General features: G+C 41.5%; 2 protein-coding genes across 2 annotated transcripts in view; one reads left to right on the top strand and one right to left on the bottom strand.

The window, feature by feature from the left end:
* The first annotated feature begins 121 nt into the window (after nucleotides 1-121).
* Nucleotides 122-4,989, top strand: LOC143295461 (uncharacterized). Its single transcript, XM_076607176.1, has 4 exons — nucleotides 122-186; nucleotides 1,072-1,222; nucleotides 2,581-2,695; nucleotides 3,813-4,989. Exons 1-4 carry the CDS (start codon nucleotides 159-161, stop codon nucleotides 3,900-3,902), a joined length of 384 nt encoding a protein of 127 aa, XP_076463291.1. The 5' UTR covers nucleotides 122-158; the 3' UTR covers nucleotides 3,903-4,989.
* Nucleotides 4,990-7,334: 2,345 nt separating this feature from the next.
* Nucleotides 7,335-16,175, bottom strand: part of LOC143295460 (uncharacterized) — a 14,129-nt gene continuing 5,288 nt past the window's right edge. The window contains exons 2-5 of the mRNA XM_076607175.1: nucleotides 12,184-12,364; nucleotides 10,132-10,336; nucleotides 9,354-9,518; nucleotides 7,335-8,641 (exon numbers count right to left, since the gene is read on the bottom strand). Of these exons, the coding sequence (XP_076463290.1) occupies nucleotides 8,384-8,641; nucleotides 9,354-9,518; nucleotides 10,132-10,336; nucleotides 12,184-12,314 (759 nt within the window). The 5' untranslated portion in view covers nucleotides 12,315-12,364 and the 3' untranslated portion in view covers nucleotides 7,335-8,383. The remainder of the gene's footprint in view (nucleotides 8,642-9,353; nucleotides 9,519-10,131; nucleotides 10,337-12,183; nucleotides 12,365-16,175) is intronic.

The raw sequence follows: 16,175 nt of genomic DNA, 5'->3' as shown, positions 1-16,175 counted from the left end.
TCACCATGACACGCGTGTGGAATGCATGTACGTATTGGCCTCCGTATTTCATACCGTGTGTGCCATCTCTGACATGCATAGGCCTACTTCCGCGATAGTTTCCACTTAATTTTGTACAGTTGCCTCCCTTAGACTGAAACCTCAGAAACGCGGAAATTATGGCCAAGGCAGAGAAACCAGACTACAGTGAGTTTTTATCACAATTTTCATTCCTTTATTCTGCACGAGTCCTACGTTTGAATTCACTGAATTTTCATTGTTTTATATGAAACCATTTTTACAGCAGCTAGACGTATGTAGTCAGCGTGACAGCAAAATTCAATTCCCACTCTGTCAAACCATGATTGGTCTGCCATTCACTCGAATGGTTTCCAGAGCCACTCTGAAAGCGAAAGTAGTTAGTATTTTATAAATTACGTCTTAGAATCTATTCCTCAAACCGCGTAACAAACTCATTTTATAGGTTTATATTTGTTGTGACTGGGCACCGTGCTTCGTGTGTTGATCTGTTATTCATACCAAAAGCGTTGAAAGAGAATGAGGGCCAACTCGAGACGTCTACCTTCGTTAGAAGTTGGGATCAGTGGCTAAAAGGAATGTTGCGTGATGTGGGTCACTCTGTGTGGCAGTGATGGCATTGAAGAAAAACGTCTGTGGCGATGCATGTGGTGCCAAAGGCTGCACAGATTCTCTATTTAAATCAGTTTCAGCAGAATGTGTGTGTGAGAGAGAGAGAGAGAGAGAGAGAGATCAACTCTGGTGTGGGGTACAGGGGGAATCAGAGTAATTGGTGATGGGCTGTGGGGAGGGCAGTGTCAGAGGGGGGTATGTTTCATTATTTAGTTTACAGCTGTAAATGACAATGAATAACACTACAAAACATCCACTGTGTATTGTAAACACATTGTGATACATTGTACTATGACATGCTGGCATGCAGACAATCATCACTGTAATCACAGCACTCAGTGAACACAAAGAGACCTACGTGCAGGTGTACCCACTGTGTATTATAAGCACATTGTAATACATTGTACACTTGCATGCAAACAATCATCACTGTGATCACAGCACTCAACGAGCATGATGAGTCCTACGTGCGGGTGCGGGTGCTGATCCCCAATCTGAAGGGCAAAAAGCAGGGCTTGATGGGCAAGCTGACAGGAGGAGGACGCAGGGACCAGGCCAAGAACGCTCAGATAGACGGCGACTTCCAGGAGAGGTATAGAGGTGACAGGTTACAGGTTAAGGTTAAAGGTGTTTTAAAGCCTTTTATGGCCATCAGGGGGCAGTGAATTCGTTTCCACTGATGAACGCTGGATCAGAAATCTAATGCCTAACCCATTCTGCCACAGAGTCTCCAGTATGGAGAAGGTTGAGGAATTTAACTCTTTCACCACCATAGGTGACTTTTGTGGATGTTGAAGGGTCATATTGATAAGACCATTTTTAGCATTGTTGATAAAGCTTGACAGCTGCATCTGGTTTCCCACCAATAGAAAAATGACTAACTTTTGCCTCCTAACCAAGTTTGAAGTGAACAAGTTCATTGTGTTAGCCTGTGACTGAGAGCATTGTTTCTAAAATATTTGGCGCTGGGGAGTGTTTTTCACACAGAAACTTGGCGGTAAAAGAGTTAATGTTCTCTCATGTTCTGGTGATTGTAGATATTCAGTTAAAGTATTAATTTTCACTTTTGAATGTTATCATTTAAAAATAGTTGAATGTATACAAAGGTGAGAGAGGAGGGGTAGGAGAGACTGAGTTGTATAAGGAGACATTTTGAGGTACATGTTGCAGGAATTTGTTGAATGTCCTGTCACACGTACTGGTGACTGTAAACTTGATGTTATCATTTATAAAGAAATATATAAATGAAAAGGTAGGAGAGGAGGGGAGGGTGTTGTTTATTGAGTTGTGGGGAAACTAGATAAATAGAGGGTGCGGTGGGATGTCGAATTTGAAATAAACAGAAGTACATTTAAAGAAATTAATTTAACAAGAAAAACAACTGATAGTAGTGATACTGAATGTAAAAAGTAAAAAAAAACGTCCAGGTTCCCAGTGACTTCAGATAACACACTTCATGTAGGTAAGACTTCATTACATCTCACAAATGTAGGGGCACCACTGATGACCTGGAAAACAGCAGTCTCCATTCAGTACATACACAGTATACATTATCACACACACACACACATATATGTTCATATGTGCACGGTTATTGACATCACTACATTATATTAATCACAGTTTACATCACCATCATTTCATTACTCCAGAAAGCTGCTGTGAATGTTTGTGCTTCTGAAGGGACTGAGCATGTGAGTACATGTCGGACTTCGTTTCACACTCATGACAACAATGAAAAGCACACCTAAACAGAAACTGTAGAACTGACACTGTATACCACACCCAGGGGGCTGAAGCCTCAGTACAAACGCATGATGGGAGGTTATCTCTTGGAAGTGAATTGAGGCTTCGAGTTAGCTTATTGTTATAAGGTTAACTCTTGGAAGTGAAATAGAGGCTTGGAAACAACAAAATCCACAGTGTGTGTGTGTGTGTGTATGTGTGCAGGTCCTTCACTCTGACAGTGACGGGAGACCCAGTGAAAGACATGGAGAACAAAATGTGGACTCTGTCCTCCTCTGAATTGCCCTACGCCATCGACCCTGACGCCTGCTACTGGAAGGTCAGTCGAAAGCGACAAATGCTCTGTTTGTAAAGATACTGTACTTGTAGGCACATTAAACACAGCTTTTGAGACTGTCCAGAAGCGTATGTGTAGTAAAGTACATTGAGCACTGCTTTTGTGACTGTCCAGAAGCGTACTTGTACTTGAGTACATTGAACACTGCTTTTGTGACTGTCCAGAAGTGTACTTGTACTTGAGTACATTGAACACTGCTTTTGTGACTGTCCAGTAGCTTACTTATACCAGAGTACCTTGAACACTGCTTTTGTGACTGTCCAGAAGTGTACTTGTACAAGAGAACACTGAACACTGCTTTTGTGACTGTCCAGTAGCGTACTTGTACTAGAGTACCTTGAACACTGCTTTTGTGACTGTCCAGAAGGTACTTGTACTTGAGTACATTGAACACTGCTTTTGTGACTGTCCAGAAGTGTACGTGTACTTGAGTACATTGAATACTGCTTTTGTAACTGTCCAGTAGCATACTTATACCAGAGTACATTGAGCACTGCTTTTGTGACTGTCCAGCAGCATGTTAACATCTGGAACTATACTGAACAAGAAATATTTACAGAAACTAGTGTCCACTTGAAACTATCAGCATGATTATATTATATGGGGCTGAAAATTCTGCACATTTAAATGGAAATTACATGCACATCAACAATATAATTCTGGTGGGTAAATACATCAGTAGCTGCATCAATAGCTTTAAAAAGACTAAATCCATCTTTCCCCTGCAGCTGTTTTTGTGTGTGTTATTTTTTTCAACAAGAATTTGAAATAAGACGAAGTTAGTGTGTGTATTTGTGTGTATGTGTGAATGCATATGTTTGTGTATGTGTGTTTGTGTGTGTGTTTGTGTATGTGTCCTTCATTTCAGTTGACCGACAAATAGTTTGATATTAGACATAAAAAAAATTGCTTTTTCTATAGTCCATCCAACCACACTGGGCCATATCAGGACTGCATTGTGATGTGAAGCTAGACCATGATGTCAAATCATACGTGTGCTTGTGTACATGCCATCAGTGTTCATTCACTTTGCGTGAGAGACAAGAGAGAATGATGGCCCGAGCATTGAATGGGTATGTGTCTTGTCTGCCTGTTTCAGACGGAAGACAGGTTTGTTTGCGTGTTCCTGAAGAAGGCCAGCAACGCCGATGACTGGGCCTCTGTCGTCCGCAAAGGGATCGACTCGTGAAGTGGACGGACAGAGGAATACCGAGAAAGGATGGCACTGTTTTCATGATAGAAGTGTATGAAATACATCATTGTGGTGACTAATCTGGCATATTTTCAGATCTTCATCATCATTTTTTTTTTTTTTTTTTTTTTTTTTTTTTAACATGAAGAAATATTTATGCATCAGTATCATGAGAAGTGAAGCATTTAACACATCAGCACAATGGTAACTGATGGAATTTTAAACAAATTTCATTTGAAGCTGTTGTTCAGTGAGGAGACCCTTTTTGAAAGGTCAGGCTGTCAGGTCTTCTTGAATAAGATAAGCAAAGAAATGAAATAATGTATTAAGTTAAAAAAAAAACAAAAAAAAACCAGGGGAAGGATGAGAAAAATGACAATGATTTACAAAGGTATTCTTCATTATACACCATTTCTACAAGAGGAATAATGGAAAATATTGTAACGCTATGAAGTATTTGTAATTTCAATGTCTCTTTTATTCTCTCAGTAATGTTATTGCATTGGGTTTTATGCTCATCTTAGTTGACATCAAACATTTTCAGCAATTATTCTGTCCTTTGTATTTTGTTATTGTTCATGTATTGGTTCACCAACCTTTTCTCTGTGTGTTCGTGTGGTTATCGTTGAGCCCTTTTTTTTATGCAGACTTCAGCTGAAGTCAAACAAGAGTATGGTATTATTCTGCCTGTAATGTACTATAAATCTTTCATTGATTATTTTGCTTTTTTTATGGAAACAAAAGAGATAGATAAGATACATATTTCATTTTATTTTCACTCCATTTTTGCTTTAGCATGTGGTGTTGAAAAGTATTTGATTTAATGACAATCTTTTTTTTCCCCTTTGTTGTTTTGTAGGATATACAGGTTCATCTTTTAGGATATGCAGGTTCATAATGTAGGATATATAGGTTCATTTGACATACAAGCGTTGTTGGAAGATGCAATATGACTGTGGAAGGCAGTTCTGATATTACTCCATTCGTCAATTTTGTAAAAATGCATTGCTGACTGTTGCTTTTGACAGATTTTTTTTCTGCCCTTTTTTTTAATATCTTTTCAATATATACACACTGCAAGAAATCTATTTTGTCAAATTTCTCATTTGCATCACTTTTTTCCTTTTCTGCCTGTATGTTAAAATAATGTGATAAAACCCTTGTTCTTGTCTACATTAGGTTTCCAGTGCTTTTCTGTTGCATGTACTTGCAGCTTTCTTGTTGTTTTGTTTGTTTGTTTGTTAAAAGGAAATTTTCTATCTAAAATTACGTTTAAATAACATACTTACCGTGACCCAACTAGTGCAGACTCCGGCAGGGGTCTGACGTTCCTGTCCTGTGCAAACTACTATCCGCCTATGCGGAGAAAACGAAACTACGGCCAGTAACCTCCTGGAAGTAGGTAACCTCCCCTTTGTCCCGCTGGCTAGCACCCTTTTTTTTCCAGACAGCCATTATGACTTCTGTTCCTGTGCTCTCCATACGGCTAAGTTTTTTTCGTATTTTCTGTCTGTCTGTCGATTCTCTGGCGTTCTTTATGTCTTGCATTAATTGTGGGTGACTTAATGGAGCAGTAACAGCTATTCATGTGGCAAAAGTTTGCAAGTAGTAGATGATGTCTGCACAAATTTAATCAAATATTAACATGGAGATAAAACATACCAATAACACATGTATACAAATCTACGCATGCATGTGCGCACATGCATGTATGCACACTCACATGAACACATGCATGCATGTAAGCACATATTTATGCACGTGCTCACACACACAAGCACGCACACATACACACACACACACACACGCACACGCGTACACACACACACACACAGGCCTTAAACAGTTGTAAAAGCTGAGAAAATGGCTTCTTAATTGAAACATAAAATGATCTTCTCCTTGTTTGGAATGTAGTAGGAAAGGAGAAAAAGAGAGTATTGGTGAATGTGGCAGATTAAAGAAAGCAGACACAAATGTAAATCCAGTATGAAAAGAACACAGTTTATAAAATACATTATAAATTGTTCACAACATGAATTCTGTTCAATGGTTAAGCGATGCTTATTATACTGCTGTCCTCCCATTTTTAATTCTTTGTGTGTGTGTGTCGTGTCGTGTCGTGTCGTGTGTGTGTTGTGTGGTGTGGTGTGGTGTAGTTTGTGTGTATGTGTGTCTGTGTTGTGTGTGTGAGTGTGTTGAGGATTTGTGACAATGGCATCTGTTTAAACAAGTCAAAAGTCAAAACACATGTAAAAAAACTACATCAAAAACAATTTTCAAAAAGTGTCTAAATCACAGCAGATTTCTTAATAGTCTGTCAATAAAAGTGAGTTCAAATTAAGAAGAAAACAAATACTGTCTACACAAGAGCAGATTTTTCAATGCCTTTTCATTTTGATTGTTGAATTTTTGAAAGTTTTTGATTTTTTGCTTTTGAAAGTATCATCACTATTTTTCCTGTAGAAAAGACATAATGTGGAGATATTAAAATTTTTGCTTTATGTGCATAGCACATGTCATTATACAAACTTATTTTCTGCTGTAGAATAATCTTCCATATATTTGTGTGGTTAGTGTTACGTAAAGCTGCAAGTTGTGATATCAGTTCAGCCAGATGATATACAATTGCTCACTATCTTTTTTACTCAGGTTTTTAGTTTTCCAGTTTATAGGTACTTAGAAAAGAAAAAAAAGTACTGATATGGGATCATGTCAAGTATTATGTGTGTATCTGGTGGAGAGTGGGTGGGGGGGGAGAGGTGAAAGGGTGTTGGATATATAGTTTCTTGCTACCAGTCCAGTTGCTTTTTGTTTTTGTTTTTTTCCAGTCACAATTATTATAGTTCAAACTGAAAGAAGGATGTAGCGGGTAGATTAGCATTAAATGGTTTCATAAAGAAGATGTGTGCACCTTTTTGATCCATTTATTTGTACAATGTGGTATAACTTTGCAATAAATGTCTTAACAAAATATTTGTGTGTTCGATTTCTTCGTCATATTTTGAAAGAACCTTTATAATTAGTTGCTTTCGGAACAGATAGCAGCTAGTGTATACTTATATCAAAATTCTGATTTAATTTTACTCCACAATACTCCGTTTATTGTCTTTGATCTTGTGTCTTGTATCATGGGTGCATTGTTGGTGTGCCTGAAGCCTGAATTCAGGCAGTTTCATGATGGTTCAGGCAGACTGTGTGCCTGAAGAGAATTCTCCCAAAGAAATTAGTGCTGGTATGCACATGTATGTATGTAAGCTGCTTATCTGTTGTAATGCTACTAGATATGAAAATTCCCCCATGTTCTGATGTTGTACAAGCATACTCATGCACATACTTAACTGCACACTCTCTTACACACACGTTTTCTAGATAACACACATATGTATGCTCACACACACACACACACACACTCACACACACACACTCATGTACTCAAGCACATATATATATTTTCAAATCAAAGTAAGTGTTATGACCATTGTATTATGTTTCTGTTCCCCCTGTATTGACAGAAAGCCTTCTGTTTAAAAAAGTAATCACTTTTGGAGGGCAATTTTCCCAGTGAAAACAATTATCAATCACAATCCATTTGATTAGCCACTGGTTTAAAATAAAATAAAAATAGTATGTAAGCACACACACTGGCACATAGAACAGGTGTTCACATATAATCATAATACATTTTGTACAACAAGGACTGATTTCTGTTTTAAGTAAGAAATAATGTCTGCAGTCTATAATCATAATACCTTTTGTACAACAAGGACTGTTTTCTGTTTTAAGTGAGAAGTAATGTCTTAAGTCTTGCACAAATGTTGAAGTGTACCAACACACACACTATAAGCGGCCACACACGCACACACTCAGCCAACATCCGATATGAAGTGGATTTTTCACTCTGCAAGTAAACATGAGAATGAAATAAAATTGTGCTCACTCATTTGTTACGATAACTTTGTGATAATTGACAGCCTTATCAGTACTTGTATTATTTCATTTTGCTTTTTTCATCTTACATTTTAGAATTAAAAAAATATCACCCCCTCCACCCTACTCCAAGACTGTTAATGGTCCCTCACTGACGCAATGCACTTATTTCATTAACATGAAAGAGTGTGTGTATGTTGTGTGTGTGTATTTGTGTGCATGTGTGTTGAATGTGTGTGTGCATGTATATATATATGTGTGTGTGTACCAGTATGCATGCAAGTTTGCGCATCCAAGTTTGTGCATATTCACATATACCTGCATGCACGAATGTTTGGAATGAAAACACATTATCAGCATAAGCTGGTCAGGACGATTTCTTGCAGCAGTATCTCAACCAATACCATAACCCACAACGCTTACATCACAGACTATGTCGTGTAAGGCATCAGTGACTTCACCAATGCATGTGAACACATGCTTCACCTCAACATACCTGAATACATCACCCTCCCATTCTTGAAATCAGTTTACTTACAGGCTCCCGACTTTCACTGCTCATTAGGGGGAAGCTGGGATTGCTTCAGCAAAACGTTCTGTTCAATGCCGAAGCGGCACTTGCATTTTCCTCTTGTGATGAAGCAGGGTCTGCCTTCATCGTCGATTTTGAATCCGTCCTTTTTCTTCAAGACGTTCTTGACATCACGGAACACCGTCATGACATGTTCATGTTTCTTGGTTTCGAAGATCACAGCCGCTTTGCCCTCGAAGCGAGTCTCGATGGTGAACTCCCCATCAAATTCGTCCTCCTGCCATGATCGTAACAGGTTGGTTAATTATTATAGGGAAAATATCACACATGCACACACATCAAATGAAATGAAATCAAATTATGGTGCTTAGAGGCTCACTGACCACTACACACGAACACACACACACACATACACATCCTACACTAATATGCACATATAAGTATATGCAAATATCTATACACTTGCACACACATACATACATACACACATCCCACCCCAATACACCAAATAAACATCGAAATATGTATGTACACATGCGTGCGTTCACACACACACACACACACACCTTACCCCAACATATGAATACATATAGACATACATCCCACCCTCATCAAACACACGTATTCCATACAACATACGCATTCCACTGACCGGTTACCCCCAACACACACACACTGCGATACACAAACATCTTCCCCTTAGTACGTGCACTTGTGCACACACACACACTATATACACACACACACACAAACACAACACACACTCACACACACAACAAACACACACACAAACACACGCACACAACGCGCACACACACACACACTGTGATACACAAGCATCTTCCCCTTAGTACATGCACACACACACATGACACACATGCACTCACACACACACACACACACACACACAACACACACACAAACAAACACAACACACTCACACACACACACACACACACACACACACACACACACACACACCAACAGACCTTAATGACAAGGTCGGCCTTGGTGACGTGGCCCGAGGGGACCTCAATCTCGTTGTCCACACTCCAGGCCAACTCCTGCTCAAAGGTCTCGTTCACCCCCTTGGACATGGACAGTTCTCCATGGAACCCTGCATTGGCTTCGATGATGGGGTTGGGAGGCGTCAACTGTGTGAACATTGTGAACATGCATGACAGGGTTATTGATTGATTAATAATTCGTGTGTTTTGTTTTTGGAGGGAAGCGAGGGGGACAGGTGGGAGGGGTTGGGGTTGTAGTGAGAGAGGAGAGAGAGAGAGAGAGTGTGTGTGTGTGTGTGTGTGTGTGTGAGTGTGTTGTGTGTGTGTGCTGGGGGTGGAAGTGTGTGTGTGTGTGTGTGTGTGTGTGTGTGTGTGTGTGATGGGGGTGAAATATGTGTGAGAGTGCACGCGCGTATGTGTGCACGCGTTTGTGTGTGTGTGAGGGCTGGTGTGTGCGCGCGTGCACACGCGCGCGCGTGTGTGTGTGTGTGTGTGATGGTGCGTGTGTGTGTGCGTGCACGCGCGCGTTTGTGTGTGTATGTGTGTCGGTGTACGCGCGCGTTTGTGTGTCAGTGTATGTGTGTCGGTGACAAACACACAAACACACACCACACTGTGTGTTGAAGGTGTGCGAGTGTGTATGTGTGTGTGCACTTCACACACACACACACACACACAACAAAAAGGGAACAAGCAGTATATAACCCAAAATGGTTATTGTGTCGACATCAGTCACACAGACAGACGCCTCAATCCTCACCTTGACCTCCACAGAAGCGCCAATGGTGTAGGTCCGCATCAGGTTGATGTTGCACGTGGACTTGGTGCGTCTCTCTGTCCTCAGCTTGTAGCGTTGAGGGTCGGGGGTGTCGTTGCTGAAATTGGCCGTGAACAGCACGTGCGCGGTCGGCTTGGGCGAGCGCCGCGTGTCCACGTATTCTGTCTCGCCGTGCGTGACGTAAACCCTGTGGATTTGACGTCATAATGTAGGTTTGATGACGTCATGGATCGTGTCAATTTGCTGCTTTGTCAGTGTGTGTGTGACGCACTGTGTCAGTCGTCAGTGTTGTTATTACTGATGTCTTCCTTTGTCTTGTTCGTAAGTAATTAACTAATGGCAAGGTGATTTATAACAATACTGATCCAGTTCTTCTGCTGAAATCATGTCCATTTTCTTTCGGAAAATGACGATCGTGTGTGTGACTGATTATACAACTCAAGTTATAGCAAGTGATTTTACGACACCAACATCCGATGAAAGTATATCCTTTTTATCATTTCATTCTTGCATTACATTTTCAGTACCACACAAAGGATCGTATTCTTTGCAGTCGGTCAAACTAGCAAAAGATGCTTTTAGTCTCCATGGCTGTTTGAACGCGAGGGGATGGGGTATAAATTCTACTGACAGATACATCTCTATCAAACCATATCTCAGTTCTGTTCACGTATAATTCCAACTGAGGTTCGAGTTCTGAATCTTGCTGTTTATTACAATTATCACAGCGCCACATATTTTTGACTCACTTGTGTATTTATATAGCGCTGAATCTTGTGCAGAGACAAATCAAAGCGCTTTCGCACCAGTCATTCACACGCATGCACAACCCTAAAACTGGGGAAACTGAAGAAAAGAGGCAGCCGGAAGGGAGGCTATCTTGGGAAGAGGTGGGTTTTAAGGCCAGACTTGAAAGAGCCGAGTGTGGAAACTTGACGAAGCGAAAACAGAGTGGATCCGAAGCCGATCTTATTGAGCGAGATGGAGTGTAGAGGTGAAGGCAGCCACAGAAACAGGAAGGGGCAGATTTGTGAATACATTTATAACATTGAGTGCTGATCTTGTACTTTATTCTGTGTGAGACAGGGAGCCAGTGGAGATATTGCAAAAGAAAAGTGATGTGCTCAAATCTTATCTTTCTGAGGACGAGTCGGGCAGCAGAGTTTTGTATGCGCTGAAGGGACTGAATGGTTGAAGCAAGCAAACCAGACAATAGAGAGTTACAGTAGTCAAGGCGAGAGAGAATGAGAGAAACGACAAGTCTTGATGTTGCGTCAGTGGACAAATATTTCAGGATGGAAAGGGCCACCTGGTAGGGCCACCCAAAAAAGGACACTGAGGTCGAAGCTAGGTAGGTTAGAGGCCGGACAAAGCGCAATTATCCACTGGCAAACAACCCGCTTCCGTAAATAAATAGATAAATAAATAAATAAACAATAATGATAATAATGATGATAATAATTTTTTTTTTTAAGTTACGGAGAGAGCAACAGAAAAAAAGAAATGAACACACACACGCACACACAGAGAGAGAGAGAGAGAGAGAGAGAGAGAATGTGGATGCGAATGCAAATACTTTATTCAATATAGGCCATAGCCCCTCATGAAGGGATATACACAAACATACAAGCACATCACAGCCAAACCAAAATGTTATACATACATATCAACGGTCACATCAAACGAAACTGATGTTTAAATCATATCATCAAGACAACACAGTATGTCTGAATCTAGATGCATTGTACAAGGAAATTGACAAATTCCGAACATCACCCTCTCTTATAGACGATACAAAACAAACTAAATTTAAAGGCACATGGGTTTTGGCAATATTTTTAAGGAATGAACTTTTGTCTGATATCACGAAGAACTGAACAACACAAGACAAAATGCAATTCGCTTTCCTTGGATTCTTTACACAATGGACAAATCAAATTACTTTCATTGAATTGAGAGAGAGAGAGGGGGGGGGGGCTGGGAGGGGAGGAGGGCAGCAACCTGTATACATAACATATAAAGCCGCACACTCACCTGTCCCATACAACCTCTGCATGGTCCAGGTCCGCCCTCTTTCTGGCGTCGCCATCCAAGAGCTCCTTGGCGCTTTCTCTCACCAGCTCTTCGATGTCCACCACTTCCACCGTCGGCGATTTGGATGTCATGACTAGGGGTACACCGTGCTGTCGTTCCTCACCGATTCCGTGGACTGACACTGTGAAAAGGAAAATCTGGGCCACTGCTTGCTTGTGTGTGTGTGTGTGTGTGCGTGCGTGTTCATGTGTGTGTGTGTTCATGTATGTGTGGTGTGTGTGTGCATGTGTGCGCGCGCGCGCGTGCACGCGTGGGTGGGTTTGTATGTTCCATATGAGGTATAAGGTAGGAAACAAAATTATATATATATATATATATGTGTGCGTGTGTGTGTCTGTGAACCCAGAAATTATTAAATCGGGTTCTTAAGAACACGTACTTGCAATTCAGCGATAAATAAAGATTTTTAAAATGAAAATAGTTTTAAAAAAATTAAAATAATTTAAAAAAAACCGGCGAAAAGGTGACGCCAGGAGAGTGATCACGATCTAAGTCACAGCTGCACTGTGCGGGTGTCACCGGTTCTCACGTGCACTAACAGTCGGTTCTCTTGTTTCGAGGAGTCTGAAGGCGAAAGAAAGAAGATACAGGAGAAAAAAAAAAAAAAAAAAGATTTGATGGAATTGTTTGTTGGTTGTTAATGATGACTTTGAAGATTCTAATGACTTAAAAGATATATGGGATACCTTTTTTTTTTTTTTTTTTTTCTTTTCTTTTTTTTTCTTTTTTTTTTCTCTCTCTCTCTCTTTCTTTCATACAGTTGTCTCGGCTTATGGTTTCATTTTGGTGCCGTGACTTCTCTACGAGTCTCTCTAATACACCAGATACGTTTTGCTTCTTGGAAAAAAAATTTTTTTAATCACAAGTAGCGCCATGTAAGCTAGCTCTCTCTCTCTCTCTCTCTCTCTCTCTCTCTCTGTACGATTACATGTGAATGATGCTTGTGTGCACACACATGTGAGTGTTTGAAGATTTTCATGTGGCAATTTTTGTTATGATTTTCATGATGTTTCCGTAATTTGTAGTCTTTGATTCCTCCGTCTGTGTATCTATTATTATCTATTTGATTTGTTATGTGTCATTATTTATTCACGCTTCTTTCATGTATCATAATGTGTGTATGTATGTGCATGCGTGTGTGAGGGCACGGTGTAAAGAAGCTTCCAGCTTATCCATTCTACCCTCAATAAAACATTGTCATTGTCATTCTCTCTCTCTCTCTCTCTCTCTCTCTCTCTCTCTCTCTCTCTCTCTTATTTCAGTTGTTTAGTACAGGCCTATTGTCTTTAATTTTTTGTGAACATTCACTTTAGTATATTGACTTAATTCTATATGAAAATATGTGTGTGTGTGTGTGCGCGCGCGCGTGCGCGCGCGTGTGCCTTCAGTGCTAGTGCGCGCGTCTGTGCGTGTAAGTGTGTGTGTGTTTGCATGTTTGTGTGTGTGTCATGACTGCGTGTGTGTGGGCGCGCGCGCGCGCGTGCATGTCTACCTATGTGTGTTTGTTGGGGCCCGTAGGGGTAGGGAGTGTTGGTGTGTGTACGTGTGTGTGACGAAAATGACTTCACCACAGAAGGATGTTCTTGTGGATGTTCTTGTGTTGGAACAGGATAGGCGAAATCTACCTTCTGTGGTGAAGTCATTTTCGTCACACACACGTACATACACCAACACTCCCTACCCCTACGGGCCCCAACAAAGACACATAGGTAGACATGCACGCGCGCGCCATGGCAACACAAGAACATCCACAAAAGGACATAGGCATGACAGATCGAGTCCACCTGACCGCAGCCAGTTGTACTTGGGTTTTGTTTTGATCAATAGTGTACTGTTTCCACACTAGATCAACATCTTTACCGATTTCATAGTGCATACCAATCATGAGCGGGAAAAATGTTCCTTTCCGCTTCAACAACGGCGGCCATCTTGGGAAAGCAAATATCATATAAATCGAGCAAAAAATAGAATAAAATTCAGATAGTGCGAATCATTTTGATTGTCTGAATAATTTTTCTTGGCTGGGACAAACATAAAGAACGGAACAATCACAATGTTGCGTCATACACCCTCTGTATTTGAAATATATATGCGAATGGTGGGTGGCCATCTTGGATTTTACCAAAATGCTCACCATTAACGACTCGGCTTCCAACGGATTTGGATTGAGCATCCATAAACCATATTAATATAAATGTATGTGTGTGTGTGTGTGTGTGTGTGTGTAAATTATAGATTAAAAAAACACGCACACACAACTAAAATAGATATATGACACAAAACAAGGTATCCAGGTTATCGTTCAAACTATATATACTGGTGAACAAACAAACTAAATGGAATCATAATTAATCCGAAATTTGCATCAGCATTCTACGGCCTCCTTTCTCCCTCTCACTTTCTATCCTCCGCCTCCTTACTCCCTACCGCAAAGCTGAGTACTTCTGAAATCCCTTGACGAAGATTACAAGGTAGGGAAGGCAAGATTTCTCAGCATGCTCAAAGACGCAGGAGACAGTATTTCCGTGAGATCCAACCACCCAAGCTGAAGACTGGCATGAAATGGAAAATGAGGGAGGCAGTCAGTGCAGCGAAAGAAAGTCTCAAGACGAAGGAAATCATAGGACACACCCAAACCAACAGACAGGGCCTGGGACCGACAAAGATGGAATAATGCCGGGGAACAGCAAAAAGAGACATGATCATACAGGAGATCAAGAAGGATGAAGATGATAAAAGAGTCCAGAAAGCAGACCAGCAAAGCCAGCAGGGGCAGTGGGCAACGTGAGAAAATACACCCCTAAAGGAGCCTCAGCTGGGGCGACATGTGGAACATGGCCCCTCTGAGGATCAGCTTCATCCTCAGGGCTGTGTACGACCTCCTTCCCTCGAATACAAATTTGGTGAAATGGGGAATAGCAGAGGACCCTGCGTGCCCACTCTGCCATGGCAAACAAACAGTGGAACATGTGCTCAGCTCATGCAAAGCGGCGTTAAGCCAAGGACGGTACACATGGAGGCACAATTAAGTGCTACAAGAAATTGCACACGTGGTGAGCACTGTCCAAGGAGCACCCACACCACCAGAAGTTCCAGTAGAGTTCCTCTCTGCAGAAGGCAATAAAGTCTGGCCAGAGAGGAAGAAACACCCGGAAATCATCAGCAAGAGCGGCGTGAGACCTGACATAGTACTCCACTCCAAGCCAAGGCAACGAAACAAGCGATTCTGATTGAGCTCACTGTGCCATACGAAAGCAGAATGGAGGAAGCTCGCATCTACAAGACCGAGAAGTATGCTAGTCTAGCCAGCTGCCTGCGAGAATATGTCTTCCAAGCCAAAGTCCTCGCCATAGATATTGATGCAAGAGGGTTATGAGCGCATCTGCCTACAGCCTCATGAAACAGCTGTTGATTTCTGGTAGAGAGAGGACAAGGGCTCTCAAGGCAATGACAGAAGCAGCAGAAAAGAGTTCCAGCTGGATCTGGTCGAGGAGGAATGAAAGTAAACTTCATAAGGATTAGATTTCCCTACTCAAACTAGGCGTACGATGGCTCAAGAAAGGTGACTCAATCCTGAAGTGGCGACCACCCTGGAGGCACAGGTTCGAACCTGTGAGGACAAGGGGGGGTGGGGGTGGAGGGGGAAGCCGGCAGTACAAGGGCATCCAGGAGTCATGACCTGGGTGCGGCCCGGCCCCCTTAGATTGTAAGGAGTAAAGGGATGGGGGGTTGGGGGGGGGGGGGGGGGCTTCTTCTCCGAAAACCTTGTACTGTCCAGCTCTTCCTAGAGTTTCATATCACCTACCCCACCTACTTACATGAGAAACACACACAGAGGGTGGGGGTGAGTGAGACAGACAGACAAACACTGAGAAACAGAAAGACAGAGAGAGATAGAAACAGAGAGAGACAGAGAGAGGTTTAAAAAGTAA

This window comes from Babylonia areolata, chromosome 20, assembly GCF_041734735.1.
Source record: "Babylonia areolata isolate BAREFJ2019XMU chromosome 20, ASM4173473v1, whole genome shotgun sequence".
Taxonomy (NCBI): Eukaryota; Metazoa; Mollusca; class Gastropoda; order Neogastropoda; family Buccinidae; genus Babylonia; species Babylonia areolata.
The sequence above is the reverse complement of the archived record's forward strand: the minus strand, read 5'-3'. Positions and strand labels throughout refer to the sequence as shown.

What these genes read in the sequence shown, in the direction of transcription:
- LOC143295461 (XM_076607176.1), top strand. Translation starts at nt 159, where the DNA reads ATGGCCAAGGCAGAGAAACCAGACTACA. An exon ending in GGCAGAGAAACCAGACTACA is followed by an intron (nt 187 to 1,071) that starts GTGAGTTTTTAT and finishes CTGTGATCACAG; the next exon opens with CACTCAACGAGCATGATGAG. An exon ending in GACGGCGACTTCCAGGAGAG is followed by an intron (nt 1,223 to 2,580) that starts GTATAGAGGTGA and finishes GTATGTGTGCAG; the next exon opens with GTCCTTCACTCTGACAGTGA.